General features: G+C 46.0%; 1 protein-coding gene across 1 annotated transcript; it reads right to left on the reverse strand.

Moving 5' to 3' along the window:
• Window positions 1–4,096: 4,096 nt before the first annotated feature.
• Window positions 4,097–18,620, reverse strand: LOC146184164 (kelch-like protein 10). Its single transcript, XM_084608503.1, has 6 exons — window positions 18,462–18,620; window positions 15,725–15,933; window positions 8,498–8,727; window positions 7,077–7,272; window positions 5,690–5,889; window positions 4,097–4,329 (listed from the first exon to the last, which is right to left on the reverse strand). The coding sequence occupies exons 1-6, from the start codon at window positions 18,618–18,620 to the stop codon at window positions 4,097–4,099; spliced, it is 1,227 nt and encodes a 408-aa protein (XP_084464629.1).
• Between the last annotated feature and the right edge of the window lie 1,792 nt (window positions 18,621–20,412).

Below are 20,412 nucleotides of genomic sequence, written 5' to 3' on the forward strand. Positions count from 1 at the left end.
TCACCACCACCACCTCCGCTACATTTACCCGCCTCCAACAAGAAGCCTCTGTGTATGTGCTCATGTCGCCCTTTGCCTCCGTTCCTGATAGCGACTAAGTTGTTTGCTCTACAACCGACGTGACTGCAGCGTAGAATCGCTCTCCCTTACAATATTGTGCGCGTAGCGAACAACTACACTTATATTCAACTCTTGAACTTCAGCTTTTTTGTGCAATTGCTACCTGAGGGCATTCTCTCGCTGAGTTAACCCCATTGTCTGACTTCATTGTGTCTGCTCTTTTACCCGAACCTAAACTTTAAGTGCCGCCATGACCTGCACCATCCCCATCTCTAGAGCCCCGCATATTATGAATCGTTGCTCCTGACTTGAGTCATGACCATGCTCAAGCACGTACTAGTCTTCTGACTTCGTACAGCAGTATATTTGATTTGGTGGCCGCTTCTTGCCTCAAACGTCCCTAGTTACCCATCGCATCGATACCTGGGACGCCAGCCAAATCACAGGAAACCTTACAGAGTCGCCATTTCTAAGCATCGTGTCGTACAAAATGAGTAGACAAGATGTTGGGAAGAGACATTATCGAGCCTTCGAGTAGCCCCTGGGCGTCACGTCTCGTGCTTGTTATAAAGAAGGACAGTACTGGAGGTTCTGCATTGATTACCGACACCTTAATAAGATTATAAAAAAGGACGTTTACCCCCTGCCCAAGATAGATGATGTCCTTGATTGCTTGCACTGTGCCAGCTATTTCTCTTCGATTGATCTTGGCTCCGGCTATGGGCAGATCGCAGTCGACGAACGGGACCGAGTGAAGACCGCCTTCGTTACTGCCAATGGCCTCTACCAATTCAAGGTAATGCCTTTTGGCCTGTGTAATGCGCCTGCAACATTCGAGCGCGTGATACTCTCTTTTACGAGGCTTCAAATGAACCACATGATTGTGATATATCGATGACGTCATTTTATTTTCTGTGACCTTTGAAAGCCATTTCCATCGCATGGATGACATTCTTCGAATATTCCGCAGAGCTGGCTTCAACTGAATTCGAAGAGGTGTAGCTTCGGCCGACTTGAGCTCAATGTGCTCGGACAATTGGTCGACCCCCATGGCATTCAACCTGACCCCGACAAAATTCTTGCTGTGAGTGCATTTCCTACACTCTCTATACCAGGGACGTACGTAGGTTTCTTGGCCTATGCTCCTATTTTCGGCGGTTTCTCACCAGCTTCGCAGAAATGGCTCATCCACTTATTATTCTTCTGAAGAACGACTTTCCATTTTGGTGAGACCAAGACCAACCTCAGGCATTTTCTGCGCTAATTGTAGCCCTAGCCAACACGCCGGTCCTGGCAAACTTCGACCCCTGAGCCTCAACGGAGGTACGCACTGAAGCCAGTGGTCACGGTATTGGGGCCATCCTCGCCAACAGCAGACGGGTCGCACATGCGTCATTGCTTATAGGGAGCTTGCACTGCATTGATTGCGCTGCGGTTGCCCTGCGGAATGCATTAAAAATGCTGCGACTAGCAGCGCTTGCAATGCGATAAGCGGCCGAGAATATTCTGTAGCATTAGACACGCATGTGACAGATAACGTCCTTACCCAGGTGCTCTCGACATAGCGCAGTTATCTAACACACGCAGACAATGGAGATCCAAATAGACCCGTTTTTCCGAGTTGGGCTTGATCCCCTCGGGCCTTTTCCTCTGTTTGCTTCGGAGAATGGATGGATTGTGGTACCACGGACTACAATACGCGCTATGCGGTCACACGAGCAATACCCACCAGCTGTACAACTGACGTGGCTGCTTTTCTTCTACATGACGTCATTCTGCTGCATGGTGCTCCAAGCTAGCTGCTCACTGACCGTTGCCGTTGCTTTCTTGCCCGAGTAGTTGACGAATTCCTCCGATGCTCCTCCATTAAGCAATATTTCACCACTGTTTACCATCCACAAACGAACATTGCCTCACCGAACGCCTCAACCGCACGCTCACAGACATGCTGTTAATGAATGTATATGATAACCATCTTGATTAGGATATTAGTTTGCCATTTGTAGCGTTCGCACACAATTCATCCCATTCTGATAGAATGGCTTACTCGCCCTTCTATCTTCTAATTGGCCGCGACCCTTCACTTCCGTTTCAGTTAATGCCAGTTCTTACGTTAATGACGCCATCTTCCGAGCTGACGCCGCCTGTGTTATTGCTCGCCGCCGACTGGCTTCCTCCCAAAACACTCAAAAGCGACGCTATGATTCTCGTCATCGCGATGTCTTCTACTCTCTGGACTCTCTTCTCTTGCTCTGGACTCCCATTCGTCGAGTTGGCCTGTGTGAGGAGCTCTTGCCGCGGTACACATTCCCCTGCCATATTTTACAGCCAGTGACTTCCATGGCATACGAGATCACCCTGTGCATCCGCCACAAGAGTTTGCTCTACCAAGTACCGATATCGTTCGCGTCGCCCGAATGAAGCCGTACTACTCCAACTGCAGTTCTACGACATAGAACGCACCAGGACGGTCCTTATAGCGACGAGGGTAATGCTACATAAATGCCATTGCAGAAGGCAGAAGATGACGATCAACAACAGAGACGAAGTGATAGCAACGGTTGGTGGTAAGAGAAGGTTGACGCTGCTCTGCTGCCGTGTGCTGTGTGTTGTGTCCTGAGCTGCTGTGCCTCTTGGAATCACGTTCTCACGTAGCAATATTCGTAACTACGAAGTAATTCTCGTCTATTTCAGCTTTCAAGCTGAAATTGCATTAAGAAAATGGATGCTTTGCTGAAGTAATGCAAAGCATGCCACTAATATGTCAGCGTTTCACGTACAACAGCAGTTTACACGCTCTCATAGAAGCGTGGCGCTGGTCCGTTCACAAAGCTAGCAACAAAACTAAAGAGATAAAAAGCTGCTACCAGAGATAATTAGAAAGGCAGAGCACCAGGCCAGAGCTTATCAGTGCTTCCGAAAGTGACGGCTGCGTATTTGACGATGGCTATCCTTTTTGTACGCCGAGCGAAAAAGACGATAACGATCGTGGTCTAAGCCAAGCGCTTAGGATCCCTAGAGATGGTAATTATCACACATGTTTCGAAGTGGGGGCTGCATTAAATATGACATGTTAATAGTGGACGTTGCGCTTGCGCAATACATCCGCCGCTCCTCCTGAACTCAGTTTCGGTTGCGTGCAGGAAAAAGCGTCGGACGCCTTCGGCCTTCAGAGACGCCATAGTGAATGACTCCAGAAATTTCTACCACTTGTGGTTCTCTAACGTGCATTACCATCTAACAGCACACCGAGGCCACTTCGCTTCGCCTTCACTGAAACGCAGCAGCCGGCGATCGGGATCGCACCCGGTAACTCAGGTCCATATATTATGGCGAGACTGCGTAAAAGTAACAGAAACTAATATGCCTCTGTCCCTGTCACGGAACTCAGGTACAGCAGTCATGCATGTTAGCACTGTACCATCTCTGCGGGGTTCTAGAATTTACGTTTTTCTTCATTTCAAAAGCTAATATTACGCCGCCGTACTCTTCACGGCATCAAACCCCCAGTCTGGACCACCCACACCCCTATGATAACTAAGACGGTAATTAGCCTGTTTCTGTTATAAACAGATAATGAGAGGCGTTTCGCAACACACTGTCTGCTGTTGGGGACACTTTGCTCCTGCAAATATTGTTTCTCTATTTTTAACTTACTATATTTAGGAAATTTTGAAATTGTTCGCTGAAAGATCAGTATACTTCAAATAATAGGCCTGACAATGATATGAAAAGCGCAACGAAATAATTACTTCCGGATATAAAATGTGAATATGGCGTTAGCGTAATCCTATGTTATCGGCTATCAAATATTAATAGGGAATAAACTATTGATGGGTGTTTTCCCAAGAGCTTAAATTGTATGAATCGCCGTTCGTTATAAGAAAGAACACTGTAGAACTAACCTGCGCTATCTGAGCGCCAAAGGACACGCCATATACGCCCTTATGGAACAAGGAAGAGATTCGGCCTGAACAAATAGGCCTGCAGGACAGTTTTCTCCGTTTCATGCACCCCTGCAGCAATGAAGTGTTCCTTAGAGGTAAAACTGCATGTGACGCAGTTTATGATCCTCACTGGTGCTAAGGCGGGAGCTGCCGTCGTATCCGCCGGTGATGTAGATGCGGCCGTTCATCTTCATCATTCGGTGGCAGCAGCGAGGGCCTGGCATGCGTTGCACCACTAACCAAGACTCAGACGAAGCAGTGTAGACTTCGAAACTCCTGAGCATTACACGGCCATCGTAACCGCCGCTCACATACAGCTTGCCTGCGCCAAAGTACCGGCACCGCCATAAGCATCTGGAGTGCTCGGCGTTATATTGGCACTTCCCCTAATTTACACTGTCCTGGGTAAGCCGAGAGAAACAGGTTTCGCTCTGATTTGTGCCTGCTCTGAAGTTATTGGCTTTACTTGAAGCTGGGAATAAAAACGGTGACATTAATTCACACCACTGTAATCGGAAAGGCGTTAGCGAAAAGACGAAAACGGTAGCAAGGACACTTCCGAAATTGTGCAGTTTTTATCTTTGCTATTGATAGCGATCTCGGTGAAGGTAAGCGGGAACAAGTTGTGGCTATGGGCAAGCGACTTTGCGATCACGCTTTTTGTAAAAGCATTTTACGACTCCTGATGGTCGAGGGCCATCCATATCATAAAGTTTCTAGCTAATGACAAGTGCGGCACCTTGGTATCGATGTAATCGAAGCAGACGCTAAGACCGTAACGAAGTGCAGTGCAAGCCACTCCTTTTATCTCTTGTGTTGTGACACAAAAAGCAAAGTCGTCTGACAGCTCGATTCATCGATCCATCACTGCGACAGAATAGAATCCTTCATGCTGAGAATATAGTTTTGATGAAGCCAATAATGAATTCTGTTCAATGCCTTTCATAGCTTAAGTGTTATATGAGGCCTTTATTTCGACTTAAAGAGAAGGAGACACTCGCAAGGATTATGCATCAGTTATGTATAGATTTAGTTCATAACCGAATATTTCTTCTCGTTACGATATGCGTGAGACATTGAGAAGCGATCGGAGTATCTCGCTTTCAAGCCCACTTCTCAAGGCGCAAGCTGAACCACCGCTACGTGCCCTGTACATCTGGGGAGCTCTGGTCCAAGCGGGGCTGAACCGCTCCACGCTGGCAGTGCAACCGACAGCTTCGTCATGGAGCCCGAAATGCAATCGACTACAAGAATACTGAAGCGTTTAGAACATTGGTGACTTCAGGCGTGATAGATTCTCTCATTTACGGTAAGACTGGCCACCATCGCTGTGCCAGTGTAACGCGATAGAGGGGATTTTTTCATGCTTAATGCATTCACAAAACTTCCCTCAAACATGGTGAACTTTGCTAGAAGGCGTCAAGAATTAAGTTAGCACATACAGGCCAAGATTTTATCGAATCTTCACTGTTATGTTTTTGAGGTAAAGTTTACTGTCATTCGAGGAAAGCTTTCCTCCTCGTGTCAACTGAAGAAAATGTTATTTACACCTGATGGACTGTACGCATGAAGTGGTACTGACACTGCATGGACTCATTGTGCCTCCTGTTTTAAGTTTGAGGTAAAATAGCTCGACATCAATAGCGTTTCAGGCAAAATGGCTCGACAGCAATAGCTCATACCATTATCTCCCCCGAAGGCGTAGATGTCCTTGTTCATTGCCGCAACGGCGACGCAGCCGCGAGGAACGTGGATGGGTGAGCAGGGCTCCCATACGCAGCGCTCGGTGTTTGAGCAGTCGCAAGAGCGCAGGCATGCGTCTGTCTGCCTTCCGCATTCTATGTAGACGAACTTGCCCGCCACAACTACGCCGTGGAATGCCCTGCATGGAAACGATTCGTGTGCGTCGTTATAGCGATATGACCATGAACGGCAGGCCAGGCAACAAATATATCTTGTGATTGGAGATCAGCGTCAAAGCAAATGTAAACAAATATGTTGTTAGGTGGTGACATGCAAGAAGACGTAATATGGCGACGTGATCAAAGATAAATTAATGGCTGGCCTAGCGCTACTGCCGATCATCTTCTTCGCAACACTTCCCGGGGCCACCGAGCGATACTCCCGATCAGTTCATTGAAGTTGATGGTGACGTAACGGTGAGGATGTTCAAGAAATGATAGAAGAGAAGATTAGCTTGCCACCACGACGATGATGGCCACGGTGATGCTTGGGTGATCCACATTTGTAGCTCTTCAGCCATCCGCCACCAAAGCATTCATAGGACTGATGGCTCGAGGTCGCGTCGGGTGGCTGGGCGGGGTGGGGGTTGCGTGTCCATCTCTTTCGATTTTTGAGGTCCGTCGGGTCTTTGCTCTGATCGGGTTTCTAGTTAGTTAATGTGTGCGCCCTATCTTGAGACCCGGGCTGGGAGCTAGGCGAAGGAAGTTTCGGTTGGTCGGGTCTGTGCAACAAAGGTTGTGGCGAAGCTGTGTAGCGATATCCCAGGGCTCTTGGTCGACGGTCCCAGCGTACGGATGGCATCGATGCTCGAAGTCGAAGATGGGGATGACGCACCCCGCACGTGCATTAAAATGTTACGCGGTGACAAGCAAGAATTCTGCATAACATGGCAACAGGATGAACGATGATTAAATGGCTGGCCTAGCGCCATTGCCGATCTTCTTCGTAACAATATAATTGTGCACTAAAGGGTTTTGGGTGTTATATTTTCAAACTGGTTACGTGTAGTCGAGCTCCAATCGCGTCGTTTGCGATTGATTTGCCGCTGATGAAATGATTAGTATTTCGAACTATGGCTTATAGAAGCCCGTAAATACAGGTCCAAATTAGTACGATAACTAGGAGAAGCAACGTCGGTAGAAATCTAACAGCAGAAGACGATATTTCTCAGTTTTAGTGCAAAATACGAGTGGGCGTCATGTTACACCATGGCTCACTTTTAAAAACATCACCCTTCAGTTTTAGTGCAAAATACGAGTGGGCGTCATGTTACACCATGGCTCACTTTTAAAAACATCACCCTTAAATATGGATAATGCATCTTGCCTGGGTGATGTTCTGTGCATGGTGTGCAGCAGCCAGCGCGAGGCTCGTGGATTGTACGCCTCGACAGCACCCCGGCACACTCTGGAGTTCCAGCCTCCCACCATGAATAACACCTCGTGCGGTACGCGGGAAAGCCAGCGCTCGGGATTAGCGCGGGTTCTGACCATGCAGGGAAACTGAAGCAGGGCTGCAATGACTGCGAGTGAATCGTGAAAAGGTGTAATTTCTTCATGTGATCGAACAAAAATCCGCAGTTTATTCCTGCGTATTTTGAGTCTAGTCCCCAATGAATAAAATAAAAGACCGTGGGAAACATTAGCGCGGTTGTTATTTGCGTGATTGCGCTGTGCTGCTAGATGGGAAGCTGCAGAGCTTCATTAAGTCTCTAGCCGTAGTGAAAGAGCCGACAGGGAATATCATTATTCGTAACCGATAAAAAGCGACTGAGCGACTCATGAAGCGGCTGCTATTGTAAGCAACGAAATATCTTAAAAAATGACTTGGGAAACAAGACATACTATAGCACTAGCAAGAGTCATATGTCATTAATAGACCTTGTGAGTGCCGAAACATGAATGACAAAAAGCAGACGGAAGAATAACCGGAGGAGCACAGGTCGAGACCGGTTCTGTTATAATTTCCTTGTTCTATCTATTCTGTAGCGAAAGGCTGCGCGTAACTGCTTCTTTTGAACGATACAGACAACAAGAATAAAATGTATTTGATTCTGCTCATATTTTCACAATATATAAAGCAAGGTGTTGGGTGCTCACACTGTACCTGTCAGAAGCCAGATTGTTCGCTCAGCGTCCGACCTGTTGCGCTCTTTTAGTTGTAGATGCACAGTATTTGGTACATGTGCCCTATACCCAAGCAGGTGATTAGTGTTAGGTATTATCTCCCTCAAGGTGTCCTACATAGCGGTATTATCTTACGAATCCCGTCATTCTAAATGGGTCTGATCAACGCTGACTGATATGATTGACACATATTTGACTTGAGACCTCAGGAGAATTTTTGTTTTACTGGGTCTGGATGTTCAGTTCGTCGCAGGTGCACCAGATGCAATTCGTGTCTTGAATGAGCGTAAGTCAAGTAAAACGGAGATTGTGTATTCCTCATGCTTTCTGTTAGGCAGCATGAGTACAGCTAGCGAGAAAACGCAAAATGCGGCTCGGCATGCATTGAGTGGACGATCCATATATTACACATCTGGCTTGGTTAAACTGGGCCATTATATATTACGCAACCCAGTGTAGCGACAATCTCATCAAAAAAGATGGAAGACCCGTGAGGGCTTTGTGAGAGGCACTACCAACACAGAAAGATAAATTGCCTTCAAATGCAACACAGACCGTACTCTAGAAGATTTTCAGAAGCGATCGAGCTACTAAGATGCAGTCGCTGGATATGCAACTCACCCCTGTTCGGTACCCTGCTTTCCGTGTTTCTGCTCGGCACAGCTTCGTCACTCTCGGAGACAAGTGAGCCAAGCGCTATGCACACCTGCAGTTCAATGTCATCGCAGTACTGCAGCTGAAGCAGGCTGGCCGAACACTTGCAGGGTCCTCTGCGCAGGTTCCCGCGTACTGCCGCGCGGTATGCTCTGGTCTTCGCAAAGGTCGGACACAGCTCTGGGAACAAGAGTGTCCTGCACCACACCACCGTCGGAAGAGCACACCTTGGACTTAAAAGATCTGAATCAAGCCAAAAAATCAGCAAACGGACATAAACAGCCACTGGGATAAGACATGTTTGCGGTCGTTGCCGACAGGTGACCTTCGGTGATACTGGCCTGAGATATGTTGCGAGAGACAGTGAGCTTGCCGGTTTCTCGGCTTTTATTTCAGTCACGTAAGCCATTCTCGTTATCCAATCATCAGTCGAGATGTCAGCAATGTGCATCTTAGGAAATCTGCACCGGCGTGGACAAAAGTAAACGGAGCATGCAATTTCCTTGTGAATTTTTTTTACGCGCTGTATAATTCAAACAGGCAGTCGTGTTATGTGCGAACCGATTGTAGTATTTATTCAATGAAACAATTATTTTTTTATCTCCAGTGCAGAAGTCATTATTTTAATTTGAACGAAAAATCGTGCTCCGATTACTTATGTCCGCACCTGTACGTACTTATGAATAAAGTGGAGGCTCTATATCCGCCTCACGTAAGAAATCTGGACAGACAGTTGGCAAATCGGGAGAAAATGTACCGCCTGAAATTTAGTCGAATTCGCCTTTCTGGAATTTAGAGTTCTTAATAATGAAAACGGGGCTCAAAACACTCAAGTGATAGGTTAATATTTCTTCTTAGGATAGAGAGTAACAACAAATCCGGACTATGAATGGGAAGTAACTAGAATAACAAGATTGCAGTGGAGCCGATTTGGCGTCAACTCACACATTGATTCTGATCAATATCTATCAAGAGGAAAGTATGTAACAGTTGCATCTTATCTGTGCTCTCTTAATGGGGCTCAAACGTGGAGCGTAACGGAAAGGGTTCAACGTAATTTCAGGACGGCACAAGGAGCTATGAAACGGGAAATGGTAGCTGTAGCGGTAATAGTGCAGATTAGGACAGAGAAAGAACTACAGTTAATGACATTCTACACGAAATTAAGAAGAAATGTGCATAGCCAAGACATCTGTTGCGGAAAAAAGGATAACCAATGAAGGCTAAAATAACAAACCGGATTCCAAAGAAAGGAAGGCATAGCAGGTGGTAGAAGAATATAAGGTGGGCAGGTGAGATTAACACATTTGCCGGGCCAAGTTTACGCAACTAGCACGAGACCGGTATCTTGATGTCATTCTAGGAGTATGAGAGAGGCTTCACCCGGCTGTAGGCATAGTCCGGTTGATTACGATAATAACGGCGTTTGACACTGAAAATTCCACTAGAACAGTTTCAAGTGGAAGGCAAATAGTGCCCATTGTCTTTCACCGATACAAAAAGGCTGCTTGAAGCTGAAGTAGAACTTGTCGGGCTGATTGGTTCACAATTCGATACAAGAAAACAGCTGCGCTATAGAGACAAGGACAAAGAAGAGGCAAGACCGACAGAAACACAGAATAACAATTTTATTTCCTCAAAACATTTAGGGCGTTAATAAGTGATCTCCTCTGCAGTCTAATCGTCAAGAGAAATCAGCTCGTGAACAAAAAGCGTGGAAGTTATCAACACGAAAGAAAAAACTCATGGCAAGGAAGATAGCCTGAACCTTAGTCGGCCCATTATGTAAGGGCAAATCAATAAAGTCATTCAATCTCGCGAATGATCAGAGTCAACCATCAAAAACAGGATTGCTATTACGCACAACTACAGACCAGTAAAGCAGGTAAAAACAAACAAAAAACAAAGGTAAAATAAGATCTTCTCCAGGTTGCGTCAAGGAAAACATGGCAGTGGCGTAGCTCCGCTATGCCAGGATACACGAAGCCAGAGGTAAGTTTCTCTGGCTGACCTTGTTGTCATGTATGTTTAGAAATGAGAAGACATTGGGTACACACATCCTTTGTTCATTTTACTTAAAAGAGGCGAAGACTGCCCGATCATTTGAGAAGTAGCATGCAGCAATCTTGATTTTTTTTTATACAGTATTTCGATTTGGCAGTCCTCAAATGCAAATTCTCGTGCATTGGATTACTCACCGGTGTCAAGTCCGTTTGGTGCAACGGTCTCGCCCAAATACTACACATCACCTGAGTACCAATCGAACACTCTTTATCCACTCGCTCCTGACTTTACCATCGCAGACCAACGTAATTCTCATTTAAGAATCGCGTGCTCTTAAATGTATAACTGGTTATCGTGCCCTGCATGCAGCTCCTAACAGCGATTATGCCCCATTAATTAGCACTTATATTCATCGGTACCTCCTATTTGCCACCATCACTCATCTCGCCCTTTGGCCATTCTTAATTTTTAAACACCCTACAGAGTACACGCTTTTCAACCGCTCATGCACTCTAAGGTTCTTTCCAGACTCCAACTTCTTGATAGGTGGGCGCTTTAATGCCCCGCACGTTATCTGAGGTTACCCAAGCACCTTCCGACCTTGCTGCATGCTTAATGACGCATTAAATAGAATTCAGTGAACTGTTTATAATACCCCAGACTTCATTACTCGTGAAGGTTACAGACATCAAAAATCCATCATGCCAGACCTCAACGTGGGCCACGGACGTCGAGATGTCAGCCGGCCGGTTACAAACGAAAAACTGCTCAGCGACCATTACATTATTCAAATCACTGTACCTAGCCGTACCCGTCGCGTAAACGTAAAATTTCCCACATAAAATGAAATGCATTTGGCACTATTCACGACACCTATCATACTACCGGCAGTCTTCAGAGGTGGACAAAATAACTCGAGCAGGCCCAGGAACAAGCTAAGCAGGACAGTTCTACTTCAGCCCTATCAGATAATTCCGACGTTTTCCTTGTACGCATTTGGAAGAGGCGGAAACGACTCCTGCGCACCCATCGCACACATACCAACTATTCTCGCCTATCTGAGCGTGTCACCGAATTGACGCGACAAGTTAACGAACACTGTGTTACACTTGCCCCGAATCATCGGAACAATATTTCTAACGCCATCATTGGCACTCTAAATCAAAAAAGAACCTGCCACTTACTCAAACAACTCCTCGGGCCTCAACTGGCTCCTGTTCCCACCAGCGAGAAGCGCTATTCGCCACTATTGGCGGATGCCTTAACCTCACTCCGCAATATCTGCATTCCTCCTCCCCTACCTAGTCTTTATCCTCCGTACACTGGCGCTTCCAATGTAGAACGCTATGAGCTGTTTGCCCCCTAAGATCTTAAATAGGTACCAGAGCAACTAAAGCGGAAGTCAGTCCTAGCTGAGCACCAGATTACGTACTCACTCAATCGAAATCTCTCTGACAAGGACAAAGAAAATTTTCTGTGCAGTATAAACTTATCTTGGGAAGAAAGAAGTGTCCCAGCATCTTGGAAACAAAAACTTATAACCATACTGCCAAAGCCAGACAAAAACTATGCTTCAAAACATCCGCGCAGTTTTTCCAACATGGTGCCTAGAAAAGACCATGCAACGAGTGGTGCGCAACGGCTCGGGGCTCATCTTGAACTGACAGATTTCTTGATTTCTTTCCCCCTCAACAAATTGGCTCCCGAAAAGGTGTGTCTACTGAGCATCGGTTTTTCTTCTCATGCACGAACTTCACCCTCCGCCTTCTTCCCAGATCCAAGCCATAGTGGCTGGGATTTAAATTATGGTGATTTTGCGATAGAATTTAGGTATAGCTGATAGAAAGCGGGCGGCTTCTTGCGAGGCCCTGCCTTTTCGGATATTCCAGATAGCAGTTTTACTGTTGTTAAAGATCAATCTTGCTTTCGTTCCGACGCAAGCGAGTGCTGTTGCGACGTCTTCAGCTGTGTTTATATGTTTCTTCTCCGGACGGTGGCGGAGATGAGTGGTGCGCCGCTACCATCGACTACCACGGCGACTGCCACCACCTGTCGGCCTTTGCAGTATCTACGTAGGCGACTTCTTTTACTCTAAATTCTTTTGCTCTTTTAACCACTGCTTTGGCTCTCTTTTCCCTTCTCTCCTTGTGGTATTCTGGGTGCATGTTGTGGGGGAGAGGAGCGATAATGATGTTCTCGCAACATTGTGGCGGTAGGGTGACCATGTCGGCTGTGTCGTTATCTGTTTTTCGGCTCACTCACTTTAAGATGGTTCTACCAGTGCTTGTCCTACTTAATGTCTCATATTGGGCAATTCTCACCGCTTCTGAATGTTCCGTCCAGCTGTTATGCACGCCCAATTCTAGAAGGCGTTCCGTAGAGGTGGACCCAGCGCCTTCTTGACACAACGCCTGACGAGCGCGTCTATCTTGTCTTTTTCATTTGCCCCGCTGTTGAGGAACGGTGAGGCATAGCATATTCGCATTATTGTGTACGCCTGCATCAGTCTCCAAAGTCTTTTCTCTTTGACGCCGCCGCCTTTGAGTGCAGTCCACCTAAATATCTCTGTTACTTGCGTTGCGTATGTAGTGCGTTTTATGATACGGTTCTGCCGTCGACCTTAATTTCAATGTTAAAGTCTCACTTGTACCTCATTGATTTTTGGTTATATAAGAAAAGTTTGGATTTTTGCAGGGAGCACGCGAGACCCCTTTCGGCCGCGTTGGACACAACGGTGTCCGCCCCGCCTGTAAGCGTTCCTCTGTGCTGCCTTCGTTGCCGTTGTTAACCCAGAGATTAACGTTCGTCTACGTACATGCTGAACTTTAGATCTTTAATGACCTTAAGAGCGGAGGGAAGGCCTCTCATCACCACAATAACGAGGATTGGGAGGTCACCGATCCTTGCGGCGTTCTTTTACTTGCCAGGTGGACAGTGGGGGATTCTACATCCTGAAACTTAAGTTTAATTGCCGTATTTGACAGGAAATTCATTATGTAACTATATGTCCTCTCGCCGACTTCTAATTCCTCCAGTTCCGTGAGAATATCTGGTGTTTTACGTTGTCAAATGCCTTTGTTAGATCTAGAGCTAAAATTACCTTTTACGTCTCTGGATATCGAGTCAATGATGTCGTGTTATAAACGAAGCATCAGTTCCTACGTGAGCAGGCCCGGTCAGAACCCGACCAATTCGTGCTGTCAACAGGTCGTTTTGCTCCCTGAAGTTTGTTAGCCTTGGTTGGATTGCGCGTTTTATGAGCTTTTCAGGAAAGTGCATGAGGTTAGAGAAATTGGTCAAAGGTTTTCCAATCCATGCTTCTTAAATATAGTTAGTGAGTGCCGTTATGAAGGCGTCGTCTAGGTTTCTTGGCATTTTGTTCGTTATCCCATCGAGGCCAGAGGCCAATCGCGTCTTTAAGCCACGCATCCCTCTTTCCGTTGGTTTCGGAGAACGAGTGTCCGGCCGCTGCTCAGCGGTGCAGCAGAGCGGAGAGTTATCCATACAGCTGTTGCTTTCACAACTCAACTAGGTTTCACCGGAACTAAGCCACTGCTACTTTTAGGAGTTTTTAAGACTTTTTAAATTTTATTCTGACTTAGTGCCTTGTTCTGTATATATGTTATTTCTGACGAGGCTTTGCTCAGCTGTACGGTTTGCTCTGGTGTGACGTGGTGCCTTTTTTAAATATTTTTCTTTGACGCAGACGGAGACATTGTTTTGTTTTACCTTCGTAGTTTTTGCCGGTTGTGACCTGCTTTACTGATCTGCAATCTCTCCTGATAGCATTCTCCTTTTCCATAATTAGCTCTAAATATTCATGACATTGATTGACTTTACGAATTTGTCTTTACTTAATAGGCCCTGCCAGGTTAAGGCCACCTGCCTTGCAGTGAAATGTTTTTATTTCGTGTTGATATTGCTACGGGGTGGAAAGCGAAATGAAAAGGAGAACAGAGGAGCACACAGATTTTTCGATGACCGTGAGATGCCCTTTACTGAATCGCAGCGGGCCTAGCGCAAGCGCTCCTGCCCACCCTATTGCCCGCTTCTTCTTATTCTGTAACATATTTTTTATGCGTACTTAAGCTGTTCACGGGCTGGCTTCTTTTCAGGAATAATTTGTAGCTTAGATTACATAAATATGCCTCTAATTGCTCGGCGAAATAAAATTGTAAGTGTGCGTTTGTGTCCGTCTTGCCTCCTCTTTGTCCTTTTCTCGATACCCCCACTCTTTTGCAAACTGGATATTTCTACTTACTATTCTAACCGCTCTAACGTCGTCGACTTTGGACTAAAGCAAACATTTTCAGCCACTGACATCAATGTCGGTAGCATTCTTCCATGTACATACAGAATCAAATTATTGCAAGAATTTCTGTTTTTTTGGAAGCGATGCTGCCTTGCTGAGGCTCGCCGCACTCCGGCTCGAGCCATGTCCCCAGCGCAGCAGACCTTGGGCCTCCTCATGTGGAAGTATCTTTCCAATCAACTAGCAGCAAATGGGGAAGCGTCGTTTCTCCGGCGTTGGCACACGCGTTATTGTGTTCTAAGGGACGGCAGGCTGATGATGCCAGTCTTAGCTGGTCCTCTGGATTTTGCGCACTGTTTACAAGATTGAGAGAATTTGTTCAGTTTTTATGTCTCTGCTGGCATCCTGTAAGAGGGCTAAGGTGGTGAAGCGTTTGTTTTATATGAGAAGACTCTGAGCAGAGCTCCTAACTAAAGTACTGCTTTGCCTAATTTTGGTTCTGAAGTGCTTAGAAGTGCTTCGAAGTATATTGCTTTGCAATAAATCTCAGACAGAAGTTATCTTTGGAATGTACGTTCATCCATGTGTCGTTTGTAAGAGTGTTAATAAACTTTCTCTTTGTGTATCCGTTCAAATGTCTACGAGAGGCACCCTAGTGGAGTACATGGGCAATGGCGTTTTGCTGCCATCAAAAAGGAGGCGCTGCCGTCGGTATAGAACCCGGGTGCTTCCGTCAGTATAGGCGAGATCCTTACCCACTGATACATCGCAGAGCGACAGTGCTGTTTTAATGTCCAGCTGAGCTCGTGGGTTCGCTTCAGTGCTGCAATGCAAACTACAGTTGTGTAGACGCTATCAGAACAGCGCAAAGTCGCACTTCCTTTCGATGGTGTGTAGCGCGCTTAAGTACCTGTTCGCATACGGAGTGTGTAACTCACGTTTCAGAGCAGAGGCCGACGCGCGCGTACTGCAGCAGCAAAGACCGGCTGGCTTCCCGCTCTGTTGCAGATATCCGGCTTCGCGTGAACCAGCGGCGGATGGCGTAAAACAAGTCGACCTCTTCGCGCACGTTGAGTTCGCTCGAGGTAAACAGCTCGACGAGCAGCGGAGCTGGAACTTCTTGAATCTCGCTGCTCCTACGCCACCCCTGCACACAGCAGACAAAAGGCGAGAGCCGCTGTTATAAATCTGAAGGTGCTATAAATTTCAATTGCCGGGAACCTAGCCATCTTGGTCAGCAATAAATGCGTAAAGGCAAGAGCAAAGTTAATTTATTTTTATGGAAAGGTCAGCAAGGAACATTACAGGAGGGGTCGGTTGATAGAATTATATTTTTTTCAGATATGGATAGTTTTCGACGGCAAATTAAAATTGAACTGGATTGACGATGGTCGTCGCCTTGCATGGAAGGCCATTCATATATTTCGTTTTCATATTAGAGTAATAGCTGAGCGGATATGCGTTCCGCTCCGCTCAAAGTTTCGAGCGGAACCTCAGCGGAGCATAGCGCATAAACAAAGTTTTAACCCAGCGGTTACTCGCCTACTTAAGCGTAAGGTATCGGTCGCGCCACCTAAGGGTCAGAGATCGAGTTATAGCAAAAAAAATTATCAATAAAGACTGCATATGTTGTAGTAGAGCTGCTAAATTAAGTCATATTTTGTTGTCTGATTACTTTGTTCGAAAGCAATGAGGCTGTAACCTTTGAGTGAGGTTGACAAAAGACCAGAAGACTTTGCGAGGCCAGTTCGCCGCGCCGCTCTGGGGTCCGCTTGGCTCGCGCGGTAGCGGGGACGAGGAGATGTTCCGCTTGCGCGCTCCCGTCTGAGCGTTTCACTCATGGGCAGTAGAGCTCCCGATAGCTCGCTGAGCGGAGCGGATGCGAAAACCCGCTTAGCTAAAACTCTCTATTATATGTAATCAGTCAAACCAAAAAAAATTTTGACCAAGCAAAATTAAGGAATGCTAAAAAACAGTCTCTAAACCTTGTTAATATAGCTAAACCGTGTGGCTAGAGAGGGTTGTATTCAATATCTTTTGTCACTTTGAAGCTAATCTCAGAAACACTCTCTTGTTTATGGCGAAAGAAGAAATGTTCACGCTGGCTTTAATAAACTATTCTTCTACAGCCTCCCTGCACAAAATATTAACGATGATGTTTCGTAGAGACCTGCAATACTTCGTACAAAGACTCAAACTTAATGTAAATTGTAAATAGCTATAATATAATTCATTGACTAATCGCGTAAGACTGGAAGCAGAGAAGAAACGATTTACATTTCTAAAGTAGAAGTTACGCTTTAAACATGAGAAAAAAAATCTGCAGTCAGCCTTTTAGGACAGCTTATATGTGACAATTCGAAATCGGTACACTAGTTCATGAAGGGCTTTAATACGCGACATCACATAATGGTTATTAATAATTAAACATGACTATGCGCCATATTTTTTTAAACACTGCACCCTAAAGTACGATGGACTCATGCTTTGTGCAACATGAGTCATAGTTATAATAATATTTATTACTATAGGTATTACTTTTACATGCTGCTTACCTTACAATTCTGTGCTTTGTAAGCGCTGGGGTATAGATACGTCACAGTATATGAGCCATGATATGAGTGAGGTATGCCTTTAAAGGGGAGAAGATTTTGCCTTTAATTATTCATGACTACATATTCTCTTACATGCTCTATGTGATCGTATAACTGCGTAATGACGGTATCAGTATTTTGTACCATGGACGGTGAACGCTCGCTTTTGATCAGAATTCCTTCGAATGAGATAACCTTTCTGCTGTTGACATAACACACCTATGTATTAGGCGCCCAAGTGTTGCGCTTTAATAAAGTCTTTTACTACTACTGCTACTACTATTACAATGTAAATATGCCTGAAAACGTACTACTCTTGTCCCCGTTGTGCGAATACAGTGAACTGCTTTTGATGTATGGCATTATTATTCATCTTATCTTCGACGTGAACGATGCAAAAATTAGGTGAAGCAGACATATCACTGAGCATAATTCAGGAAAAAGCTTCGAGGTGCATGCATTTAGTAGATATATCTTATACATCGGAAAGCTACACCTTCACAATCGCTTCACAGACCGAACTTACGCGATTTTGCTGAGCCATGTACAATGACATGGTGAGGCTGACGTTTTTGAACTTTTTATTGCAGCCTCCTGAGGCACACGAGCCTCGCACAGTGAAAGACGGGAATCAAGCGTTAACCTCTTTGAATCGAGGTTAGTTCTGTGTTTTCATTGCGACCCTAGAGAAAGCTAATGCAATGTCAAGCCTTCGCAGCACTGTCCGGGTGCCCCGGGGAGCATAACCTGCACCAGCCGATCTGCAGGACATGTATGCACTCGCTCCTTGACCCGTACAACTTCCATGCCATCTTCGGCACTAAAACCTCGGCTAATGATCATGATACCCTGAAGCGCTGAATGTCTGGTCGTAAGTATTAAAGCATAGCTTCCAGAATGTCAATTGAGCATGTCAGTTAAATGCAGAGCTCTATGTGAATATATTCGCCAGCCTCCTGTACCTTCAATGAGCTCATACGCCGAATCGTTTTGGAGTAATCTTAATGGCGGTACCGGCTTGATTACGGTCTACCATTTTGCACACCTCAACCCATCACAGACCAACTAAGTCTTCGCTCACCGCATCAAAGTGCTCGCGCACGAAGGAGAACATGCTGTCGTGGAACCTCTGCCAGTGGTGATCCTGTGCCAGTTGCGCCATGCCGAGGCAGTCGTCGATGTCAAGGTTCTTCAGCACGTAGTCCAGGCCCAGGTCGCGCGCTTCATCCATGAGCAGCATGTCGGCCGCCGCCAGCACCTCAGCCACATTGTTGTTGTCAATGCGCAGCTTCAGCGATAATAAAAATAGCTTGTTTTACTGCCGTACAAAATTGCAGGCGATAACGTCACTTCCTAATCCGAAATTCGAGCGCTGCTCATCACCCGTTTCTGCTTTTCGATAAACTAAGGCAACGGATTCGAGCAAGATATGTATGCGCAATTACATACAACGTTTTATTTTTCAGATGTGTTCCTTCTTCAAGAAACCCTTCACTTACAGTCCTTGATTGTCATGCAGGAAGCTTTGAGGTCGGATAAATTGATGAACAAATGTTCGACTTGCTGCATCAATGCCTAGTTCTTAACAAGGAGATCTATGCAAGTATTTCGCGAGCTTGTCACAGCCGTGGGAGGCGTTCCAAGCAAGAGGAACCGTATGTCTCCCGCATAAGTGGTAAGAAATTTATGTTTGTCTATGTATATACATGGATGTTCCCGACTACTCAATTTGGTGTGGATTGATGGGTTGTTAATTCAAGTCGCAGAAAGTGCCGTTTGCAGTGGCGGACAGCGGCGGCTATGCGTTTCGGCTCGGGCAGTTTACATATCAATATTCGCCGCCACCGGTCCAGCAAGGCCCTAACTCGTGCCGCACAATGATTTCCTTTCCCTGGAGAACATTCGTGGCAGTTGAAATCAGCTAATTGCAGGGTTATTGAAAACTAATAAGTTCACAGGAAGGGAAAGGAGCAATATCTGTCAAACTTGTTTTTGATAATTAGTTCGGAGAGAAGAAAGGGCGGTGTATCTGTCACACTTTCTCCGGCAAGTGTGTTTGGAAGGTACACTATCGCACCTGTCTAGTGGTGTTCCTTGGCGCGCGTTCAAGTGTGGATTGCAGATGGCAACAACGCTAGACAATGACATATCTCGCAAAATCACGCGAACATATCTCGCGCACGTGACATTTCGACCATGAGCTAAAAGAGGTTTTTTTCGTTAAATTGTGATAGTCTCTGCTCTTCTTTCCAATAAACCAACACACAGTTCTGCGTGGGCTATCCACAGTAATTCAGAAAGATGGAGAGGCGTAGGGTTTAGATTTAATTTATTTATTTATGGAGCAGGTAACGAGGGAGAATGGCAACGCCACGAAATGTAGTAACGGTTCCAATGAGCAGCAGTGTTAAAGGCAGTTTTTCTTATTCTGCGTCTCTGATATTTGCGAAGATTTTTCTGCTGTGCAATGCGATGCGATGGTGCAGTGGTAAGACGCCTGACTACTGGTACCCGGGTTCGATCCCAACCACCGGAGGGAGCAGGCAGCCCTTGATCAAGAACGGCAGCCCTTGATCAAGATGCGGGCCATACTCCTTCAGCACAATAATGCCTCCAATCTCCAGGGATGGGACAAATTATAGCCAGTAGAGAGAATTAGGAGACCCAACTGCAAATCCCAGATCCTGAGCTCCAGCGGAACATCGTCCACTTGGCGGATGATGCTGCTATAAGTCGAGGCCTGACCGACAGTTTTTAACGCCGCGTCCCGTTTCTCAGGCCTGCGTGCTGCGGGCCGGTGTGGTCGAATTTTTCTGAGAAAAATAAAGTTTTTTCAATCAAACATTCTTTACCCGCCTGAACGCGTGATGTCACGGCCAAGCATGTGAACACCTCATGTCGACTTAGGCGCACCCTAGGCGCACCAAATACGATCACGTGACAATATTTTGGTTGACCTGAAAGTGACTTTAAAATGAGCTTGATGTCCTCGGCTTGACCTTGAAAAGACTCACTTTTGACTTCGATTTTGA

Source organism: Amblyomma maculatum, chromosome 7, assembly GCF_055883805.1.
Source record: "Amblyomma maculatum isolate TAMU_Amacu chromosome 7, ASM5588380v1, whole genome shotgun sequence".
NCBI lineage: Eukaryota > Metazoa > Arthropoda > Arachnida > Ixodida > Ixodidae > Amblyomma > Amblyomma maculatum.